This window comes from Mytilus galloprovincialis, chromosome 5 (assembly GCF_965363235.1).
Source record: "Mytilus galloprovincialis chromosome 5, xbMytGall1.hap1.1, whole genome shotgun sequence".
Lineage (NCBI taxonomy): Eukaryota > Metazoa > Mollusca > Bivalvia > Mytilida > Mytilidae > Mytilus > Mytilus galloprovincialis.
Window position 1 is genome coordinate 96536691 of NC_134842.1, and position 21483 is coordinate 96558173.

The 21483-nt window shown below is 31.6% G+C and overlaps 1 protein-coding gene across 1 annotated transcript; it reads right to left on the minus strand.

The window, feature by feature from the left end:
- Nucleotides 1-409: 409 nt before the first annotated feature.
- LOC143074215 (uncharacterized) lies at nucleotides 410-21112 on the minus strand. Its single transcript, XM_076249764.1, has 8 exons — nucleotides 20976-21112; nucleotides 14808-14885; nucleotides 11455-11817; nucleotides 7308-7423; nucleotides 5634-5814; nucleotides 3677-3721; nucleotides 927-968; nucleotides 410-432 (listed from the first exon to the last, which is right to left on the minus strand). The coding sequence occupies exons 2-8, from the start codon at nucleotides 14875-14877 to the stop codon at nucleotides 410-412; spliced, it is 840 nt and encodes a 279-aa protein (XP_076105879.1). The 5' UTR covers nucleotides 14878-14885; nucleotides 20976-21112.
- Nucleotides 21113-21483: the final 371 nt, after the last annotated feature.

Here is a 21483-nt window from a genome sequence, read left to right on the forward strand (position 1 = left end):
CTTTTATATTTATTTTTATGTTAATTGTAGCTAAAAATGATGTTAGGAAGAATAAGAGCAACACCAGAGGTCGATTTTGATATCCAGAGATGGACGACGATAAATCTTTTGGAAAAAGAATTACCTAAAAGCAATAAAAATAAAACTTACAACGAGCATTATCAACCAAATTGTTGATAGAGAAGATAACCCAAAACATGAGAAAAATGGCTGTTAAATAAGTATTGGCAGTGTTAAAATCAATTTGTAAGTGATTTTTCATCTCTCAAGAAACTGTCTTGATGAGTCACAACATTTATGTATTGAAAGGTGACTTTAATAAAAAGTAGTTTGTGTAATTGTCATTTGTTCTTTCGTTGTTATTTTTTTTTTTTGACACGAAGAAAAAAAATGGAAATTGATTGTTTTTTTAAACAGTTATTGAACTTGTACCTGTAAGAATCAATATTGCTACCTTCAGCTGTCCAATATTTTAAAGAAAGATGAGGGTTATTCTTAAAACTATTGGACAATTAAAGGTAACATAATGGTTTCTTACAGAACGGGTTCAACAATAGAATGACGTCACAACAATGTTTTAATTATAAATAAGTAAATTATTAGTGTATGAGGTTCCTACTCCCTCAGATAGTTTATTCTCATATTGGTTAGGCTTTTCGTTAATGTCCCTTATGTTCATTAATGTCCTCAACAATGTTTTATATTTGGCTTTCGAATTTGTTGTTTGGAGCGTTCATAACCAAAAATTATCTAGAAAAACACTCGGATGCATCAATTTTATATAGTGTTATATCTATTTTCACTATATATGGAAAAACATATATCAAATATAATGTATATCATTTTCCAAGCTTTAAATATTCATTTTGATTTGTGTTCTAGCATCAATTAAATTTATTTCAGATAAATATAGTTGATATACTTACTTTCTACAGTACTAACAACAAGATTGCTTTCCGTCGTCAAATCTGAAACATGAATGTTCACTGTTGAACAATTTCTTATTAAAATAAACATCTAAAATGTTTACATGATATAAATGATCAGGCAAATGTTTGGTCTAATGTGAAGGTTGACCGTGTGGTCTCTGATGTTCCTTTGCAGTGATCACTTGCCTGTCAATACTGATGGTTGTGAGTTTAAGTCCCACTTTTGCGTTTATAGTTGACTAGTTTTGTTATTTTCCATATCTCATGATAATTATCTTAATCTAAAGGGGAATAAAATGTGCAGAGTCAACGGTCAAACTTGTATTTATTATTTCCTGATCCGCAATCCTAAATAACATTCCTGGACTTTTGAACTCTTGTCTTTATAAACTTTAGATCTTATGTATTATATATGAATATCATTAAAATCGTGCAACTTGAATGACAAATCTGGGGTTTTACTGCCTGAAATTAAAAAAATATCCACATCATATGAAGGTGCATGAAAGGGTAATTGTGTATATCTTACATCTGTTATACTTTCCACCTTTTACACCTGTATATTGTGCGACTTTAAGTTTTTGTAGTTGTTGTTTTGATAGTTATATCGTTGATGGATGTGGTATTGATGTATACTCTTCAACAAATACACTACCACAATTTAAAACATGTTAACTGTATGATAAACCCGTGTCTGTGGAATACTTAAGGTATGATAGGGACAAAGTAATTAGGTGCTCAACCATCAGAGAGTACATATACATTCAGCATATCTTTATATAAGCATTTATTGTTATTATTAAAACAAGATGATGACACTGTTGTACACAATTTAACACAAAGCAAAAGTCCAATTTCTTTCTGAAATACAGTCAAAATCAAAACTACAGTTTATTGAACTAGAAGTCAACAACATAAGGAAGCAAATCATCCTGCCAAAAAATAGAGTTTTTTTTAAATGGATTTAACAGAGTTTGTGTTTGAAAGTTTATCAATCCGATACAATATCAAAACATGTCACATGCTGGTTAATATATATCCCATTATTACAGTTTAAGTAAAATGACTGTATATTTTGATTACCACACATTATGACAAACAATCTTAACGGGTTTCAGAAATTCTTTTCAAATTGTCTCAGTTTTGCAAAAATGGTTAAAGTTCAAAGACTATTGTCACAATTGTAATAAAAGAAAGACGGCAAAAAAATCAACTACACATGATTGGAACTAATCTTACCAAGTATGAGAGTTTTCTTCAAATAGAACCCAGAGGAATTATGTACACCAGTTTTCATAGTTCCAAACTAACAAATTTGGTCAACATTCCTAATATTTCCATAGCAATTGTCAAATGAAGCTACCGATATAGTTATTTCAGGAATGAATTATGAAAAGACATCATACCAAGTATACATATTTTCTAGCAAACGGTTTTTACTAATGTGCTTGTCCCAAGTCAGTAGCATCTCATTTAATGGTTATCGTGTGTTTCTATGTTACCTATTTTTTTCGTTAATTTTTTTGTACATTAATAAGGCCGTTAGTTTTCTCGTTTGAATTGTTTGTGATTTCTGGAACTTTAATAGTAGACTATGCAGTATGGGGTTTGCTCATTGTTGAAGACCGTACAGTGATCTATAGATGTTAATTTCTGTGTCATTTGGTCCTTGTTGATATGTGTCTCATTTTCAATCATACCACATCTTCTTTTTTTATAAAAAGTATTGGTGTATCAGGTTAAGTTATCTATTCATAGAAATGAGATATCTGTTTGTAAGATACGGATTTTAAGCGAAGGCACCTGAGATCACCCTAATTTTTTTATGGGGTTCGTGTTTCTTTATTTTTCTACGTTGTGTTTTGTATACTATTGTTTCTCTGTTTGTCTTTTTCTTTTTAGCCATATAGTTGCCAGTATAGAAACTATAAAGAATTATTGTTCAAATTATCTCAGGCAATTTAACCTTATATAGAACTGGTTAGTGTAGGTCACATTTGAATATATTGCTCATATAGAACTTGAAGTATATAAATATATATATATACGAATATCCCTGGCTTTAAAGTTTTTGCTTTGCACGTTCCTGATAAAAATTAACCCAGATAAGTGATTCCAAGACACCATTTGATAAATGATACTTTTATATTTGCGCTTAATTAATACCACTGCTAATATATTTTAACTTCTCGCAGGTATAACTAACACAAAAGTGATTGTTGGCGTTCGTATGGTTATATTGGTAGAGTACTTTCTTGGCTTCCAATGTATGATGGTAAATTCAGAAAAGCTCTTGAAAAGTAAGAAAGTGTTATTTTTGTTATCAAAATCATATCATTTTACACTAACAAGATCTCCCACATCATGCAAATATTGTTCATAAATGCAATAATTGAAAATAGGCAAATTTATTAGTGTATGAGGTCTCTTCTTTCTCAGATAATTTAATCTCATTTTGGTTGGGCTTTTTGTTTATGTCAATTGTGTTCATACATGCCCCTACAATTTTTTGTCTTTGGTTTTACAATTCTGAGCGTTTAAAATGAAAATTAATCAAGAAAAAGACTTCGAACGTATCAATTTTATATAGTGTTATAAATATTTTCACTATATATGGAAAACTATATATCAAATATAATTTCTATCATTCCCGAAGTTTTTAAAAAAAATATGTATTTGATTTGTGATCTAGCACAAATTAAATTTATTTAACAATGTTTAAGATAAAGAAAAGTTGATACACTTACCTTCTACAGAACTAATATCAACAAGACTGCTTTCCGTCGTCAAATCTGAAACATAAATGTCATTAGCAAAATAACTTCTTATTAAAATTAACATCTCAAAAATGAATACATAATTAGTCAAATATTTGGTCCATGTGAAGTTTAACCGAATGACCTAAGTCGTGTCTTTGCAGTGATCACTGGCGTTTTAATATTACAGATTGTGAGTTTGAGTCCGGCTTGTGACAAGGTTCAATAACATTTGTCTTGCGCATGAAAGTTATCATGGTCAAAAGTGTATATATTTCTTTCCTGACCTGTCAAATAACAACATTCCTTAACTTTTGAACTTTGTGTCTGTATAAACTTAAGATGTTATAAAATGAATATGCATATCATTAAAATCATGCTATTTTAATGACATTTATGGGATTATGTATTCCTTGAATTAAAGAAATATCCATATCATATGAAGGTGAATGATCTGGTCTTTTTTATATCTTATATCAGTTATACGTTCCACCATTGACACCTGAATAATGTTCGACTTTAAGTTTTTCGTGTAGTTATTGTTTTGTATATTTATATCCTCTGTAGTAGTACGAGTGTTATTGATGTATACTGTTATATATCGCTCTGTTCTTTAATTATTGTTATCTTTCACAAATACACTACTTAACCACTGTTAATGGCTATGGAATGCTTTTCGCTTGATGTGTTTATCATTTGATTAGGGATTTTTAGTTTTGAATTTTCCTCGAAGTTTAGTATTTTTGTGATTTTATTTTTTTCTAATTATGAAAGGGGATAAAGTTATCAAGTGCTCAAAAGTCAAAGAGTATGTACATTCATTGTACATGTTGTAATGATAAAACAAAATTACTACGCTATTGGGATATCTGTCTTACAAAATTAAACAAAAACGGGAAAGTCCAATTTCTTCCTGAAATACAGTGCAATCGAAATTACAGTCTAATGAACAACATATGGCTGCAAACTATCTAAAATGAGAGTTTTCTGTTAAATGAATTCAAGAGAGTTTGAAAGCTTTAAGATTATCATTGTGATACAATATCCTTACACGACGAGTACGAGTTCCGATCAACCCCTAAAATACAAATTGTCTCACAGGAGTTTTGTTTACAAAATATCACTGTTACAATAATCCAAAAGTGGTTGATGTTCACTAGGTATGTAGCAGCTAACGGTATAAGATGATCAAATTCACATGATTGGAATCAAGCTTAACAAGTATGAGAGTTTCCTTTAATCAGAATTCAGAGGTGTCATTGTTACATATTAACAAATTTTGTATTAAGCATACGCGTCAGAAAACCATTACAGTTTTAAGACAGTATTTATTTTGTTGTACATCAGTCTTTGTAGTGCTATACATATGTTTTTATTATATATATATATATATATATATATATATATATATATATATATATATATATATATATATATATATATATATATATCATTTTCGTCTCATTAGCTTTTAAATGTTCCTTCCTCTAATAGGCTATATAATATGGGAACATTATTTCGATGCCTATTCTACTACGACCCGTCCCTTTGAGAAAATAATAGTAAAAAAGTCAGTTTACAAATCATATCATGTATGATTTAAACTACGACATTTCAAAACGTTTAATTTAGATCTATCCCATTTCAAAATCATCAGTTACCTTCACTGTTCAGTATAAAGACTTGAAAAATTTCTTGAAGTCATTCCCTGAATTACAGATACAAGATAAAGTTTATTGGGATGTTTCGGGGTTTATTTTTAAAAATATCACAGCATGTTACAATTGTATAAAACTGAAAAAAAAAGAAAAAAAACCTGTTTGGATTTATACTTTACTTGCTTGTTTCTCAATAAGCGTCGACTCAAGATCAGCGATTATTATATATTTAGTTAACTATTGAAGTAATAAACAAGATAAAGATTATTATTTTTCGTCAAATAAAATACCTGATTTTTTTTTACAGAATGGATCTACACTTTTCCATTGTCTCGATTTTCCATTGCACCTAATGCAAAGATCTCCAAATGATGTCATACTCATTTCAGAGGTTGTATAGGTAAAAACAACATTATAGAACAATCCAATTTTCATTTTCTGAACTTTCAATGCATTTGTAACGTCAGTGTCCTATAGGAATATAAAAACAACAACTTGAGAACCATTAATCATAGTTACGTTATCTGAATGGTAAGATTTTTGGTTATTTTATCAGTTAATTTCCGTGCTGAAATTTAATTTCTTCAAACGAAAAGAAAAGTTTCAAAGGGTGACAAAACAAATTAAAAAAAAATACAATTATACCAAATAAATAAGCATAAAGAACAAAACACAACTCAGATGCGTCGAAGGTGCCTGGTAAACCAGCGCTTCGAATCGCAATATAAATTAAAAAAAATAAGTATTAAATAGTATTGTAATCCTGCTTCCTTTTTGTACATTTACCACTAAAACATTATACTGATCTTGTAAGTACTTGATCTAAAGTCAGTAACGACAAAAGAAGTAACATATTTTTATTTTCTTGATCACACTAAATAATACGATAATATAATGCGTTATGTAGAGAATTTTGCAGAATTCACCTTACTTACATGATCTGCTTACCCTCCCGAAGCACCTGCGTACCCTCAGTTTTTTGTGAGGTAAGTGTTACTCAGTCTTTAGTTTTCTATGTTGTATTTCCAATGTATTAAGTGTATTGTTGATTTCTGCTTGTCTTTTGCTTTTTCTGTACGAAGTCAGACTATCTTGTTCACGTTCATTTTCGTTGCTGTTCCTCTTTTTCTGTATGTCAGAGTGTGTTGGTAGGAGTCAGATTTTGATGGTTGTTGTGGTATATTGAGCTACGTTGGTATTTTGAAAATTTGGTCAATTATTTACAATTAAAATTTAAAGCACAAGTAAAATTTATTCTGTAATAACTTCTTTTGGTTATCTTTTGGGTGTTTAACAAATTAGGCTTCTATGGATATAGCATAGCGGCCATTTTGTTTTTTTTGGAGGACGTTGGAGTACCAAGAAAAAACACAAATATTCGGCAGGTAAACGGGAAATCCTCGTCTACTTAGATCAGGGTCGAACGTATCTTGCAGAGGATCGATATGAACATGACAAACTCACTAACTCAGAGTTAATAGGATAATGACTAATGTAGATAAACTAGCTAAACTTCTTGGTCACCGAGTTCCCATATGTGACAGTAATAAAAGCAGTTCAGAACCAAATTTCAAAAATCTTGAACTAATTAAGCCAAATGATAAAACTTTTTTAGTTTTGTGGCATGCCATACCTCTCGCTTTTATGGCAATGTTAAATATAACATTAAAATGACAACATTACATGACAAGACTACAATACAAATAAATGGGAGAACATATAGGAAAATATTCGTAATATTTTTCATAATAGAAATTAAAATTGTTTTTAATTGTTATTCGCGAAAGTCAAAGAAACGGCTGTTATCATGATCTCAATTCAGCTAATTGATGTTAAAGGAAACATGGTACTAGAAAGGTACAATGCAAATACGATAACTATGTTAAAAGTGTTAAGCTATAGATGAAAACTAGTTTGTCGGAATGTGTCTCTTAGAATAAAGATCTTGAATTAGAAATGCTTACTGCAAATGTTGCTTGACACTCTGGAACTGGGTATATTTTATCAATCTTTAGACTGAAAAACACTTGTTGATCTTTAAAATGCAATACAGTCGATACCATCTTTTGAGGAGGAGCATCTATAAAACATAAAATGTGCAACTACGTGTACTAGTACTATAAAAAGTAATTATAAAAATAAAAAAATGAAAACTAGAATTGCATTGAATGATATTGCTGATTTTACAGTAAAAAATAATTGAATTATATGGAAGTGGGTCTCAGAAAACGAGGTCAAGGATTGAAAACAACACAACGGATTGGTAATTCATGATTACAGAGTACTAATGCGATTAAAAACCGTTTAACTGATTGTTAATGCGATATAACGGATTGTAAATTAAAAATGATGGATTGTAAATCCTAAAAACAGTTCATTTATATGATATCTGGATCATCAATCTAAGTTAACGGATTGTGAAAATGAGATAACGAATCAGCAATTCGAGATCACAGATCGGAAACCAGGATAATGGTTTATAAATTAGATATGACGTATTGAGATTCCTAGATAATTGATAAATAATTTTTTTTTTGTCTCTTAAGCTAGGTTCACACTGCCGGTCAGACCAACTCGATTAATTTCGATCAAGAAAAAATAAGCGATCGGGAGACTGGTCCGTCTCAATCGACAAGAATGTTCGGGATGGTCTACCTTGGTCGTGATCGATATGACTTTCTACCCGAGAGTTTTTGACAAAAACATTCCAGTAAGGATCGAGAAGTAAGTCACTTGAGAACAGATCGAGAATTCGTCGAGCAGCGGTCGAATTGATCGAGAAAGGGTCGTGTAGAGATCGAGTTTGGTCGGAATACAAACAGTTTACCGATTAGTACTCGATCATTTCGATCTTCGCTCGACTAATAGCCGATTATTTCCCGATCAACGACAACCTGTACGATATGAGGTCAAGAGTAACTCGACCAGTGCCCGATCGCTTCATGATCAATGCAGCTTTTATCTCAGACCAACTCGACCAATACCCGATATCTACGCAACCACCTTCGATCACTCGTCGATCTCTACTCGGCAATAAACGAGTATACATGAATGCTACACGATTCTCTAGAAAGGTTATCAGCTCTGATTAACGATCATAACTCTGCTTCTGCAAAAATATATTGTCACTATTTATTTTTTATTGTACACAAATTCCTCCATTTACAGTACGCGTCTGTACTTTTGCAAGGAGGTGTAAAATCTTAAAAGAGAGAACACATATAACAAAGGAACAATCTAACTCAAAGGTCAAACCAATGCAACACAGCCATAGCGAAAAAGGAAGACCGATGAGAAGACAAACAGAAGTCTACATAACATAACACAAACAATTAAAAAAATTAGCAATACGAAACCCAATAAAACCTAGGATGATCTCAGGTGTTTTGGAAGGGGAGTAGATTCTCCATTTTGGCCCCAGAGGATTTTTCAAAATATGAAAGTAATTGTGCAGTAAAATTCATTATTAGACAGCTGATGACTAATTTAAACTTCAAAGTTAGTTTTTAAGAACATCAATATTATATTTTAGCTGTTTAATAAGCTATTTTTGATTTACAGTCCGTATTTTCCGTATGTCCAGAAATTTTTGTAGTATAAAAATAAGAAGATGTGGTATAATTGCCAATGAGAAAACTCTCCACAGGACACCCAATGACACAGAAATTAACAACTGTTTGTCACTGTACGGTCGAATGCTTACAAACACTTTTTTGATACGTTTTTTGATACAATTTTATTTTAAAAAATGCGACGAAAGACAAATGATTTTTATTTGAATTCGTGATTAATATATGTAAACAGTTTCAGAAAAGGTATCCTAAGAGGATTAAAATTCTATTTTTGGCCAAATTTTGGGAACATATGTGACATCTTTAACCCCTTTTTGCAATATTATTAGTAAAAAAGGCAGATTGTTGCCATTGATACACCAAAAAGAAATATCTTGAACCATTCAACTGCTGGGTATCAGATCTATGGAAAATACTGATTACATACATATGCACATGCATGACACAAACAGTAGGCTTAATTTGTAAGAAGGCAAGGAAAAGGAATGGATATATTTATGTATATTGCTATCTAACTGATCCAGTGACAAATCTCATTTGAAGAAAAAGACTAGTAAAACTCCCATAACAAAGCAGCGTCCTACTTTACTTTCAGGAAGTTTCGATCTTGCCATTTGATTAGGGACTTTCCGTTTCAAATTTTCCTCGGAGTTCAGTATTTTTGTAATTACTATTTATACTGCACACAAAATGGTCACCTTGTATGCCACTGCACCATCTAGATTTGTTTGCACCCTTTGCTGTCAATCCCTTTTTTGTTTGTTTTCTGCTCTCTCTTCAAGCTCCGTCACAGCTATAATCTGTCTATCTGAGCTCTAACCACCTTGATAAACTGCTTTATTTTCAAGTAAGTACTTTTAATAAAATTGAGAAAGGAAATGGGGAACGTGTCAAAGCGACAACAACCCGACCATAGAGCAGACAACAGCCGAAGGCAACCAATGGGTCCTCAATGTAGCCAAACACTCCCGCACCCGTAGGTGTCCTTCAGCTTGCCCCTTAAAAATATGTATACTAGTACAGTGATAATGGACGTCATACTAAACTCCAAATTATACACAAGAAACTAGAATTAAAAATCATACAAGACTAACAAAGGCCAGAGGCTTCTGACTTGGGACAGGCTAATTTTACTAAGACCTTCTGTGAACTACTGCATCTAACCAAAAAAACGGGGAACGTTTCCATTGGACACGTTAATGCCCCAGCATGCATATAACGTTATAAACGATCATTAATCAAGAATGGTAAAAGTGTCACCACCAAATTAGCACTTGATCTGTGTTTTATTTATGGTATTGCGTTTCATAAAATTTGGTTGAGGCAAAATAAAATGAGAGAACGGAAACTAATTGTTGGGACGTACGTATCCGTACTTACGGACGGACAAGGGTAAAACTTAATGCCTCCTATAGATCCGCTGCAGCGGGTGATATAAAACAAATCAGATTATTTTATACTGACATTGTACATACCCGACCAATGTCAGACTACCCCTACGACCCCTATACGATCAAGTCGATCTGGTATGGTCGAGATCAGGCTGAGATCGAGTATAGTTGATTTGGTCTAGCTAGTCGAGTAAAGATCGTGTAGAGATCGTGAATTGGTCGGAATTATCGAATATGTATTCAAGTAGTGGTCGGGTTTGGGACGTGATGGAGTCGTTAATGAGTCGTGAAGGTCGTAAACAAGCCCGTTCAAGAACTTGGTCGCACTTTGTCGTGGAAATTTGGACAATCGGGATCATCGAGTTGATATGATCGGCAGTGTGAATTTAGCTTTAATGACTCCAAAAGTCAGACAAAGATTACCTAATTTAAATTTAGGTATTAAATATCGGTCCCTTTTTTGGCGTATAGCTAATGTTTCACACCCCTGGACTTCGATCGGTATTGTCGAATCTAGATAAGGTACTTAGATTGCATAACAATTATCTAAAAGTGTTATTTATTTATTTTAATATCGTTAAGTTTTAATACATGGGACCAAACTTGAAACTTATTGCGGATTCGACAAAGTCATACAAACAAAATTGTGTGTAAATAGGTAAGATTTAATTCGTTCTCAGTAAACTTTGCAAATTTTCAACAGAAGCGTTCATGATAAAGGGAGAGCCGAAATAAACATCGAACACGTAAAAATCATAAAGAATTTATTTATAGAATTCTAAATGTAAAATCATCGGTACTCATAAATATATCATTCAAAGATATATTGGAAGATATACATCAATTATTCCTACAACTCAATAATTTTAATAGACATCCCATCCTTGGGTTGAATGTAAACAACAGCGTTACCGAATTAAAAAAAGGGCGCGTTTAAGTCCTTATGTATGAGTCACGTTAAATGGTTTCATTTGTTCCATTAGAGTGATATTCTTTGTTTCTGTACGCTACCTTCAAAATGTTGTTTGGATAGACGCATGCTGATTATCTGCTGTTTCATATTTACAACCGAACATGTGCCGTGGTTTAGTTAACGTGTACTTCGTATATCAGATTGAATCCAAGACACCCAAAAGTTATAAACTTACATTCATATGATATATTTTCGAAAGTGATCTCCTCTTTTGGATACTCCACAAATGAACTTTCCCGGCTATTTATATTTGCAATGCCACATTTGTATCTCTTGCTGTAATCTATTTCGCTAAAGTTGGATATTACTAGATTGGAATGCTGAGTGCAAGATGATTTTCTTTCCAAATATTTTTTTCCATTCTTGTACTTCTCTGAAAGAGTACCGTTAGTCATGATGAAGTCATTTTTTGGCTCGGTAGTCCATGTCCAGAAGATTTGATCAGTACAAGATAGATTGTTATGATACATACATTGTATAACAGCATCTCCACCAAACACTAAAGGTACTTCCATGACTTTCCATGTAATGTAACCAGCTAAAACATATTGAATAAACGCAAGGCGTTAGATATGATAAATTTTTACAAAATATATAAGCAACCTTTGAAAACAAGTTCAATAGTTGCGATGTTTAACTCAATATCTTCTAAAACAAAGCGTGTACCCAGTAGTTAAAGCACCACTTATTGCTTCATTTGGTGTCCGTGTGATTTTATATCTTTGTTCTGGTTTGCGTTCATAGGTTGGAACGTAGGTTAACTACTCTGATTTCTGACTGTAAATGTTGTAAGATTGGACACGTAAACGATAGGTGATATTCAAACTGAGGGCCAAAAGATACCAGAGAGACATTCAATTAAACATAGTGCGCACATACGTTTGCAAACAAAATACATATGATTGCATCTACCCATATGTCGTCAATGACCCATTCACAGTGAAGAATTATGCCGTATACAAGTTATTTGTTAATCCATTTACCGTTTAAGTTTTCTATGTCAATAAATTATTCAAAAACACCTAATTACGGTAATAAGGTTATATATAAAGAAGACAGATTTTGTTCATTATTTGTTGAAGTATAAAATTAGGAAGAAGTGGTATGATTTCCGATGAGAAAACTCTTCATAGGAGACCAAAATTACATAGTTGTTAACAACTATAGGTTACAGTACGGCCTTCGGCAATCAGCAAAACCCATACCGCATATTCACCTGTTAAAATAATAAACTGTCTTTTTCTAATTCTAATAAAAAAGATTGACCATCGACCTTGTGGTTCAGCTTCAGGTAATGACAAATTACACATTGTATAAAGATAATTAATTTCAATCAGTTTTCAAAAATGTGTACGATGATTCCGCTTGTCGACCAACATGACCACCAAAGATAAAATTAAGACGTGTGATGATATGAAAGTTATCGATATATTAAATCCGTCATAGATGCATCAAAGCTGCAGTATACACTGTACTATGCTATTTGCTCCGTCAAATTGCATTGACCGTATATTCATATATATAAAATACAGTCACTGACCGTATATTGCCTTGCTTGTGACGTTGACAATGCGTTTCCCTAGAGTTTTATTTCTGACGTCAATCAAACACACAGGTTCGCGGAAATTTTACGTCGTCCGCTCCAAATTACAAACTGGTGGTTTTTACCCTAAATATTTTATTTAGAACAGTTATAAGGGTTGCAGTATATATAGGATAACCATACAGTGTCTCGCAATATAAATGTTATTTGTACTCGGCTTAAAACAGGTAGAAATGATCGGCACATCCTCGCTTTCTACCAGTTTCTAAGTAGTCAAATAGCATTTATATTGCGAGACAATGTACGGTTATTCTATATATAAATATGTTGAGATTCTCTAGAATTACCTTTTACGACTACATATAGAAGTATCTGTCTTTTGTTACAGTAATTTGCAATTTCGGTTATGACATGTATCTTTCAAATTATAAAAGAAATTTAATCGAGAATCTTATTACCAAAATATATAAAAACAAAAAATACTTTACATGACCACAATTCATAAAACATTTTTTTTTCTCTTAGTAGATTCGAGTGTTAGAAAGGGATGTCTCTTACCATTTCGGATAGAAAATTAGCAGAATACAATCTGTGTAGATCTATACTGAAATACGCGAAGTCTGAGACAGGAATGAAATTCTTTGTAAGAAAGACTTCGTTGATATAACGATAATTCATATGTTACATATGTTGCTTGAAGATTTTTCTTGTTAGTCATATTAGGGAAGATATTCCAGAAATTTAATTTTATAAAGGAATGCAAAGTACCAATTTTGTTGATACTTTTGACAAAAAGACGATGTGAACTACATCATTAGACTATTTACCAGGTTTGTAATAACATGAGCAACAAGACGGATGCCACATGTGGAACAGGATCTTCTCACTCTTCCGGAGCACCTGTGATCATCCCCAGTTTTTCATGGGGTTCGTATTGCTTAGTTTTTAGTTTTCTTTGTTGCGTCTTCTGTGCTGTTATTTGTCTATTTGTCTTTTTCATTTTTAGCCATGGCATTGTCAATTTATTTCGATCTATGAGTTTGACTGTCCCTCTGGTATCTTTTTTCTACAGTGAGTGAAAGTCCTCTATCGACTTTAATTTGCCCCTCATCAACTGACATTATCTCTATGCTATTGACCAATATATTTAGCACATTTTGGAGGTATTGTTTTTCAATAATGCTACATTTGGAGCAGGATCTGCATACCCTTCTCGAGCACCCACGTTTACCCTTGGTTTTATGATGGGGTTTGTGTTGTTGAGTCTTAGTTCTCTATATTAGTTTTTGTAGACTATACGTTTGTATTTTTCTTTTTGTGCTTTTCCATTTAGTTTTCAATTTGTCTTTGACTTTGAATATCCCTTAGATATTCTAAATATGTGTTTTAATGATAATTTTACAAAACATGCATTATGTCGTTCTGGCTGTTATATTGAAAACAATCATAAACCAACACAGCCAGCCATGAGCGATCTTTTAATGCAATATTCCTTCAATGGCGATTTCATACAATGTTTTATATTTTATTATTATCAGGAGGTTCAAATTTCCAAACTTTTAAGACTGATCGAGTATTGTTCAGACCTTTGGTCGAGTATAGTTTAAACTGAAAAAAATGGTCGAGTACAGATCGAGAGTGGGTTAAGACTGATTTAGACTGGTCGAGTAATAAATTAGACTATTTTCAATGGCAAAGATAAGGGTGAAAAACAAAGCATTACAGTTTAGTATTGTTGAGACTGGGATCGAGTAAAGTCGAGTTAAATTCACACTAATTCATACTGTTCGAGTAGAAATCAGTTTAGTTGAGAACAGATATAGGCCATTTCAGACTTTTACTTGTTTGAAGTAATGACGACTGTAACATATCTTAAGGTATTAAAATTACTACAATCCTGAAAGATGCATGTATCACAAATACAAAAAACGTTTAAATCATAGTAATGATCAGCAAAACACAATCTGACATACATTTTTACTTACCTTCTACAAGAAGTCGTTGAAAGTCCATAAGAACTATTGGAAAAACACATAACTTCAAAAACCCAATCATAACTGATGCTGGAAAATATACATACTCTTTTCATAAGGACATTTCTCATTTCTATAATCAATTTGAATGGGAGAAAGCATGTCTAATGAAATGATTGTTATATATCAAATGTCAATTTTGAAGTTAGATATGGACACAATTCTACGAAATCATTCACATAGAGTAGCTAACAACACGATAATAGTGTTGAAACAGATCATTTGATTTAACATATTGTAAATGATGTAAAATTATCGGTTCGACTTGGACAATTCTTGGGAAGACGGTTATTTTACACAAGGTACTAGTATTAGTAATTACAAAACAAATATATTTGTGGTATGCGGTTTTATACTAATTTTTATGATATGGTAGTCAGCAATAAGAAATGTAATCTACCAAGGTTTCATACTTTTCAGATAGTTTGTTTACTATGGACACATGGTTTAACAAAGATATGTTAGACGCGAGATATAACGTGAATACTGCAATACATAGTAGTATGTCTATATAATAACCTTTGTGACGCAAACGCTGAGAGAAACTTATACTCTAAAAGTTATAGACTAAAATACGAAAGAAACATTTCAATCTCGTACGAAGACCTAACTCAGCATACGATGTGACTGCGCTAGAATACTAGAGACAATTGTTAGGACTATGTTCTGAAATTATTACATTTATTCGACTTGGTTTTAAATTCTATCTTATCCCCATAATGAATCGTCATCTTTTAGTTCAATTAAGACCCGGTTCGTTCTTGCATTAGCATGTTCAAAGACAGTAATCACTATGAATTCAAATTCCTTGATAAAAGTCAAAAGCTGTTTTGAAGTATAAGAATTGTATAACATTAAAATACATAAACGGAGATACAGCTGTCTTCCAACACCTCAACGAAAGGGGATTTTATTCAAGTTGTGATCAGATATTGATCTGAGTCTCTATTTTGTCCTTCCAACACATTTTCATTAGATACAAATTCTAGGTTCCAGTTAAATATTGTCAGATGAATTGGTTGAAGTAAAGTTTGTTGAGCATATATTTTATCAAATTCTAATACGTATTTTTTATTTTAAATGTGTGTGTCACAACCAGTTCAAATACAAAATTGTAATTAAGACTAATGCCATATACATGCAGTTTTCGTGCTTAAATGATGACACATTGGTTAGGAATCAAATAGTTCAATTGTAATTATTTTCAGAGGAAGAGGAAACTTATTGCCGGATGAATTTAAGTATTTCCTTATTTTAATGTCCATATAGGAGAGTACTTGATTAAACAGTTCAATTATTAATAAATGTTATCGATAGGATCACGAACTTGATTTATGAATTCAGATGAAACAAAGAGTATTCAAACTTTGGTGCATATACAGGTTTATACATCCAGTTTCAACCAGGTAATTATTTAACTTTTTGTGAGATCTACTTCTTTTTTTAAAGATATTGCCATTTATTTCTTTTTATATAATTGGTTTCTGCTAGTGTACTGTTGTATTTTTTATTGTCCTGGTTACTACTAAGCATTATTACTAGTTGATTACAACCAACAGAAGTTTCTAATCAATTTTTAAAGATATATTCGGCTTCTAAAGCACTTAGCTATTGCAGAGTTTCTTAATTTAATAAATAATAGGGTCGTAATTTCGCGGAATTACTTGAAAGTATTGAATCATATTGGTTTGGGTTGAATGTATTTACTTGTAAACTTAAACAAGCGAATAAATGGAAATGCTTTGATTGTGGTATCATGAAAAGAAGCAATTAAGATTGGCTACTTAATAGGTTTGACAAAGAAGTTTTGCCTCAAAGAAATATGAATTTAGGTCATCGTGTGCTATTTAACGATGAACAAAGTGTAGAACAAATAAGACAAGAAAATCAACTGTATGATGAATACTAAAACAATAAACGAAAAACAAATATTACAACCTCAATCAGTGACAACTACTGAATTACCTGCTCTTGACTAGGAACAGGCAAACACAGAATGTGGCGGAGTCAAACATGTTTGTAAGAGTTCAAATTGGCACAAGGCACACAAAACAACTTACAGGAAGCAAAACACAACGTACAAATAAACCTAGTAAAACTGAATATTAATGAGAGTCTAATAACAAATTTACAGTAATCTAACGGTGTTCAAATCTCGGAAATCGATTAGAAAGATAAAGCAAAGGAGTAGGTTCGATAAGGCCCTAAAATAGCACTCATTTTTATTTTCACGAAAAAATCAGTGAAAATGGGTAAATGTTCATTTGATTATTGGAAAAGAAGCATAGAGCGCATGCGTCGACAAAACAGACATTTTAAAATAATGTTTGTACAGACATTTTATATGTCTAACTTGATTACTTAGTTTGTCGACGCCTGCCCTCTATGTTTCCTGGTCCTACATTTGAATGAAATCCGGCTAGAAATCTCTTATCTTGACCTATTTGGGATGTAAAAATCAATGCCTTAGGACAAAACTTTGAAACAAAAAGTTATACTTAACTCTCTCACATGTCTTTAATTCAACTCTAAACATTGTATATCTTGTAACATTAACCTTATAATCGGGCTAAATATGGCCCTTACCGAACTTACACCTTAACAAAGAAAAACATATGCAATCACAAAAACTACAATTGGAGTGAGACCTAGTGCGTATACTGAGTACATCCCTCCTGCTTTGCTTGGAATAGGCGCCCTGCGAATCCACAATATGTTAAATGTCGAAATCGAGAATAGGACCAAATCTGTTAAAAAACAGATAACGACATTTCTGGTATCTAAAGATTTAATCAGCAAACACATGTCGCAAGTCAGTTCAGGCATAGACAAATCATTCAACCAACTTGTGATGTCATCAATTTTTAGGCACATTTTTTGTGTATATCTCTGCTTATTCAGTCCATAAAGTGTGAACATGCACGAGTGTAACGTATAAGTAAAAACGTGTTAACGGCGTGCGATTATACAGATGGTATGTAACTGCTGAAAAATTTGTAGTTGACAATTGGAAAGTTGAAGTCATCAATTTTGTCATAAATTCTATTTTGAAGTCTTACATCTGTTTCAATATCAAGAAAACGATCGAGGTATTTTAAATACATTAGACCGTTGGTTTTCATGTTTGAATTGTTTTACACTAGTTTTTTTGGATCCTTTGTAGCTTGTCGTTCAAGCTTGTGAGCTAAGACTCCATATTGAAGTCCGTACTTTGGCATATAATTGTTTACTTTTTACTCATTGTGACTTGGATAGACAGTTGTCTCATTGGCACTGACACAACATATTCTTATTAATATATATTATAGTTTCGGTAGGACAAGTCCTTTATCTCACGTTTACTGGGATATATGAAGTGCAAGCCCTCACTAAAATGTGAGTTACTGATTGACAGGACATTATCGAAATATCGGAAGGTAGATTGGGGTCTAAATTAAAATCCATAGAATTTTTTAATAATTTGTCAAATTGTAGTTTATATTATGCTTTTTTCAACAAAAACATGTGTGTCACTGTGCTTTTTTTCAAGTTGTGACAAATTGTCAGATTGTGTATAGGTTATGCAAGGAGAACCCAATTTTGTATGATAAAAAGAAAGTCACACCACGAATTTTTAGATAAAATATGAGGAGATAGATCTAACATGTCTAAGGATATGCTTTCAGATAGCTAAAAGAGTTAAAAAAAAAAAAAAAAAAAAAAAGAATCAAACAAAAAATAAACAGAACGAAAAAAAATCTGTTTATTTTTTTGTAAAATATTATCTTGGATAAGCATGTGGAATAGTAGCACTACAAACCAGTAAAAGTCTGAAATGGCATATATCTGTACTCAACTGTACTGATTTTTACTCGACCAGTCTGAGTTGGTCTGAAATTTACTTGATCATACTCGACTGTAGTCTGAACCATACTTAACAGACTGAACATGTACTCGACCAGTACTCAACCATTTTATACATATCTGAACCATGCTTGACCTAGTCTGAACCATGCTCGACCTAGTCTGAACCATACTCGACCTAGTCTTAACCTTACTTGACCTAGTCGGAACCATACTCGATCAAGTCTTAAACAACCTTGACCTACATTTTGTATCTATCTAGTGTATTTCATCACTTTAGGATCTGTTTTGAACAACAGCTATTATGTCTAGTGGATAATGGAATGAAATTTTTTTTTGTATTAATTCATGTATAAAAAAATATATGTAAAGCAACTTAATAAATTGAAAAAAATTACATCTTTTTTTTGTAAAACCAAGAATATAATCATGATAATAAAACTTCAAAAGCAATTCTTGATAACCTTCTAAAAAAGGAAATGTGTTCGAAGTTTCAGTAAAATTTTATTTAGTTGAATATTTTTTTTCAAAATTAAAGACCTGGCATTTATGAAACAATTTAGTATGGTTTAATTACCTCAGTATATGAGTGTTTTACAGGTAAAAAGAAAACTCTATTTTTCTTAAACTCGTGTATTACCTGTCTAGTGAATTCGAAGGCCTAGTGACTTAAGTTAAACAGGACGTTGCAATTTTGAATGAATGCAATTTAGAATTTAATACCTCTGACCAGATGTGATCTTTTTAATGAGTTTATTAGGAGGTATTACTTTATACTTCACCACTAATCACAAGAACAATTTTATTATTTCTTTCATTTTTTATATATCCCTTTTTGATATATATTATTGATTGTATAACCCAAATTATGATAATGAATATAATTCTAATATAAGGTTAAATAGTTTTATTGATTGTGTTGTTGTTATCTCATTAAAAAGATAATTATATAACTATTGTATGTAACCATGAAACATTTGTAATTTTTATAAAGAATTGATGCAATTTAAGTTTTAAAAAATCCATGCCAAACAAGAAGAACTTAAATCATGTTAATAAGGTTATATTACCCTCAATATAGGTGTGGTTTTTGGGTAAAAGAAAATCTTTTTTTAACAAAACTCTTAAAATTAAACGAATAATTAAGAATAAATATAAATAAATTATTTTATAAGTTAACTTGATTTAACTATCTTTATTTGATAATTCTGAGAATCATGTAAGGATGTAAAAATCTGTTTTTATGTATATATTTTATTGTGGCTGTTGTCATGTCAGTTAAAAATAAATTTATTTTAACAGTTCAAAAAAATATTGAGGTTATTTGGTGGTCAAGTATGGTTCAGACTGGTCCAGTATTGTTCAGACCTTTGGTCGAGTATGGTTTAGACTGATATACAGGTCAAGAATGGGTTAGGAATGTTTCAGACTGGTAGAGGAACATTTCAGACTATTTTCTATGCCAAAGATAAGGTTCAAGTACAAATCAGAACAGTCGAGTATGGTTAAGACTGGGGTCGAGTAATGTTGAGTAAAATTCAGACCAATTCAGACAGGTCGAGTAATAATCAGTTCAGTACATATATAGGCCATTTCAGACTTTCACTGGTTTGTAGTGTAGTTTACAGCGAAGAAACATAACTTTTTTTTTATATTACATGAAAATTTTAAAGATTGTGATAGAAGAATTTGCAGAATCCACATCTGATTGACACTACATTACGAATATATCTATTATAAAATGTTTGTAGGCAATCTGACACAAGTGTTCTATCAGAAATACAAATATCAATGAAACACAAATATTATAAAGCCCGAAACATGAAAATGAACCAAAATTTAAAAAGCATACAAGACAAACAAAGGCTAGAGGTTCTTAAATTGGGATAGGCACAAACATGTGACGAGTTTAAACATGTTTTGTGAAATATCAATCCTCCTACTATAGCTCTAGGCAATATGCTTTTCAAAACCATATGACATAACACGATATCCTTTGAAAAACTGCCATATAAAACTTGTTTGCACGGAAACATGATAAAAAATATTTTTCAATCAATCAAAGTTCATAATTCATGAGCATCTATGGGTAAATATTCTTCATTTTGTAATTTGTAACAACATGTTAATGCTTGAAAAATTTTAGAACATCAGTACATTTCAGAACTATAACCAGATTTTCGTCGAAATTCCTGTTAACAATTGTCCATATAAAAAATGTCTATACAATGTCAAAACATAAAATGAAACAAATAAATAATATGAAGTGTTACTCACATGAACCAAATATATAAACATCATTTGGTATACATAATATTGTTCAGCTACCAGTTGATTTTTATTTCAATCGTGATTTCCTAAGAATTATGTTTTACGTTATTTGACAATAATATTTCAGAAAACATGGACGTCATTTCCTGTTTCTTTTCTTTTACACATTCATAACATATATTATGTACCTTGTGACAAATACCTATACGAAGTTTGTTTAAATTCTATACATATTTACATACCTGTATATGGTCGACCTATTTCAATTGTAGATATATATCAACAACAAAATACATTTATTTAAATCCCATTCAAATTGTTTATACATTACCAAACAAAACAGACATTCTGAACATGTTATCTTACGGATCCAGGTACCTGCGGCTTCGACTTTTGTTTTTCTTCTTTTTTGTGTTCCAAAATATAAATTCTCTCATGTAATTCAGACGTCTTGTTTATTAGCGTTATAAAAAACCTAGTTTAACTTGCTCTATATAAATCTGATCAGTTCACA

What these genes read in the sequence shown, in the direction of transcription:
- LOC143074215 (XM_076249764.1), bottom strand. Translation starts at nt 14,877, where the DNA reads ATGATTGGGTTTTTGAAGTTATGTGTTTTTCCAATAGTTCTTATGGAC. An exon ending in TGATATTAGTTCTGTAGAAG is followed by an intron (nt 969 to 3,676) that starts GTAAGTGTATCA and finishes TTCATGTTTCAG; the next exon opens with ATTTGACGACGGAAAGCAAT. An exon ending in TGTTGTTAGTACTGTAGAAA is followed by an intron (nt 433 to 926) that starts GTAAGTATATCA and finishes TGATTCTTACAG; the next exon opens with GTACAAGTTCAATAACTGTT.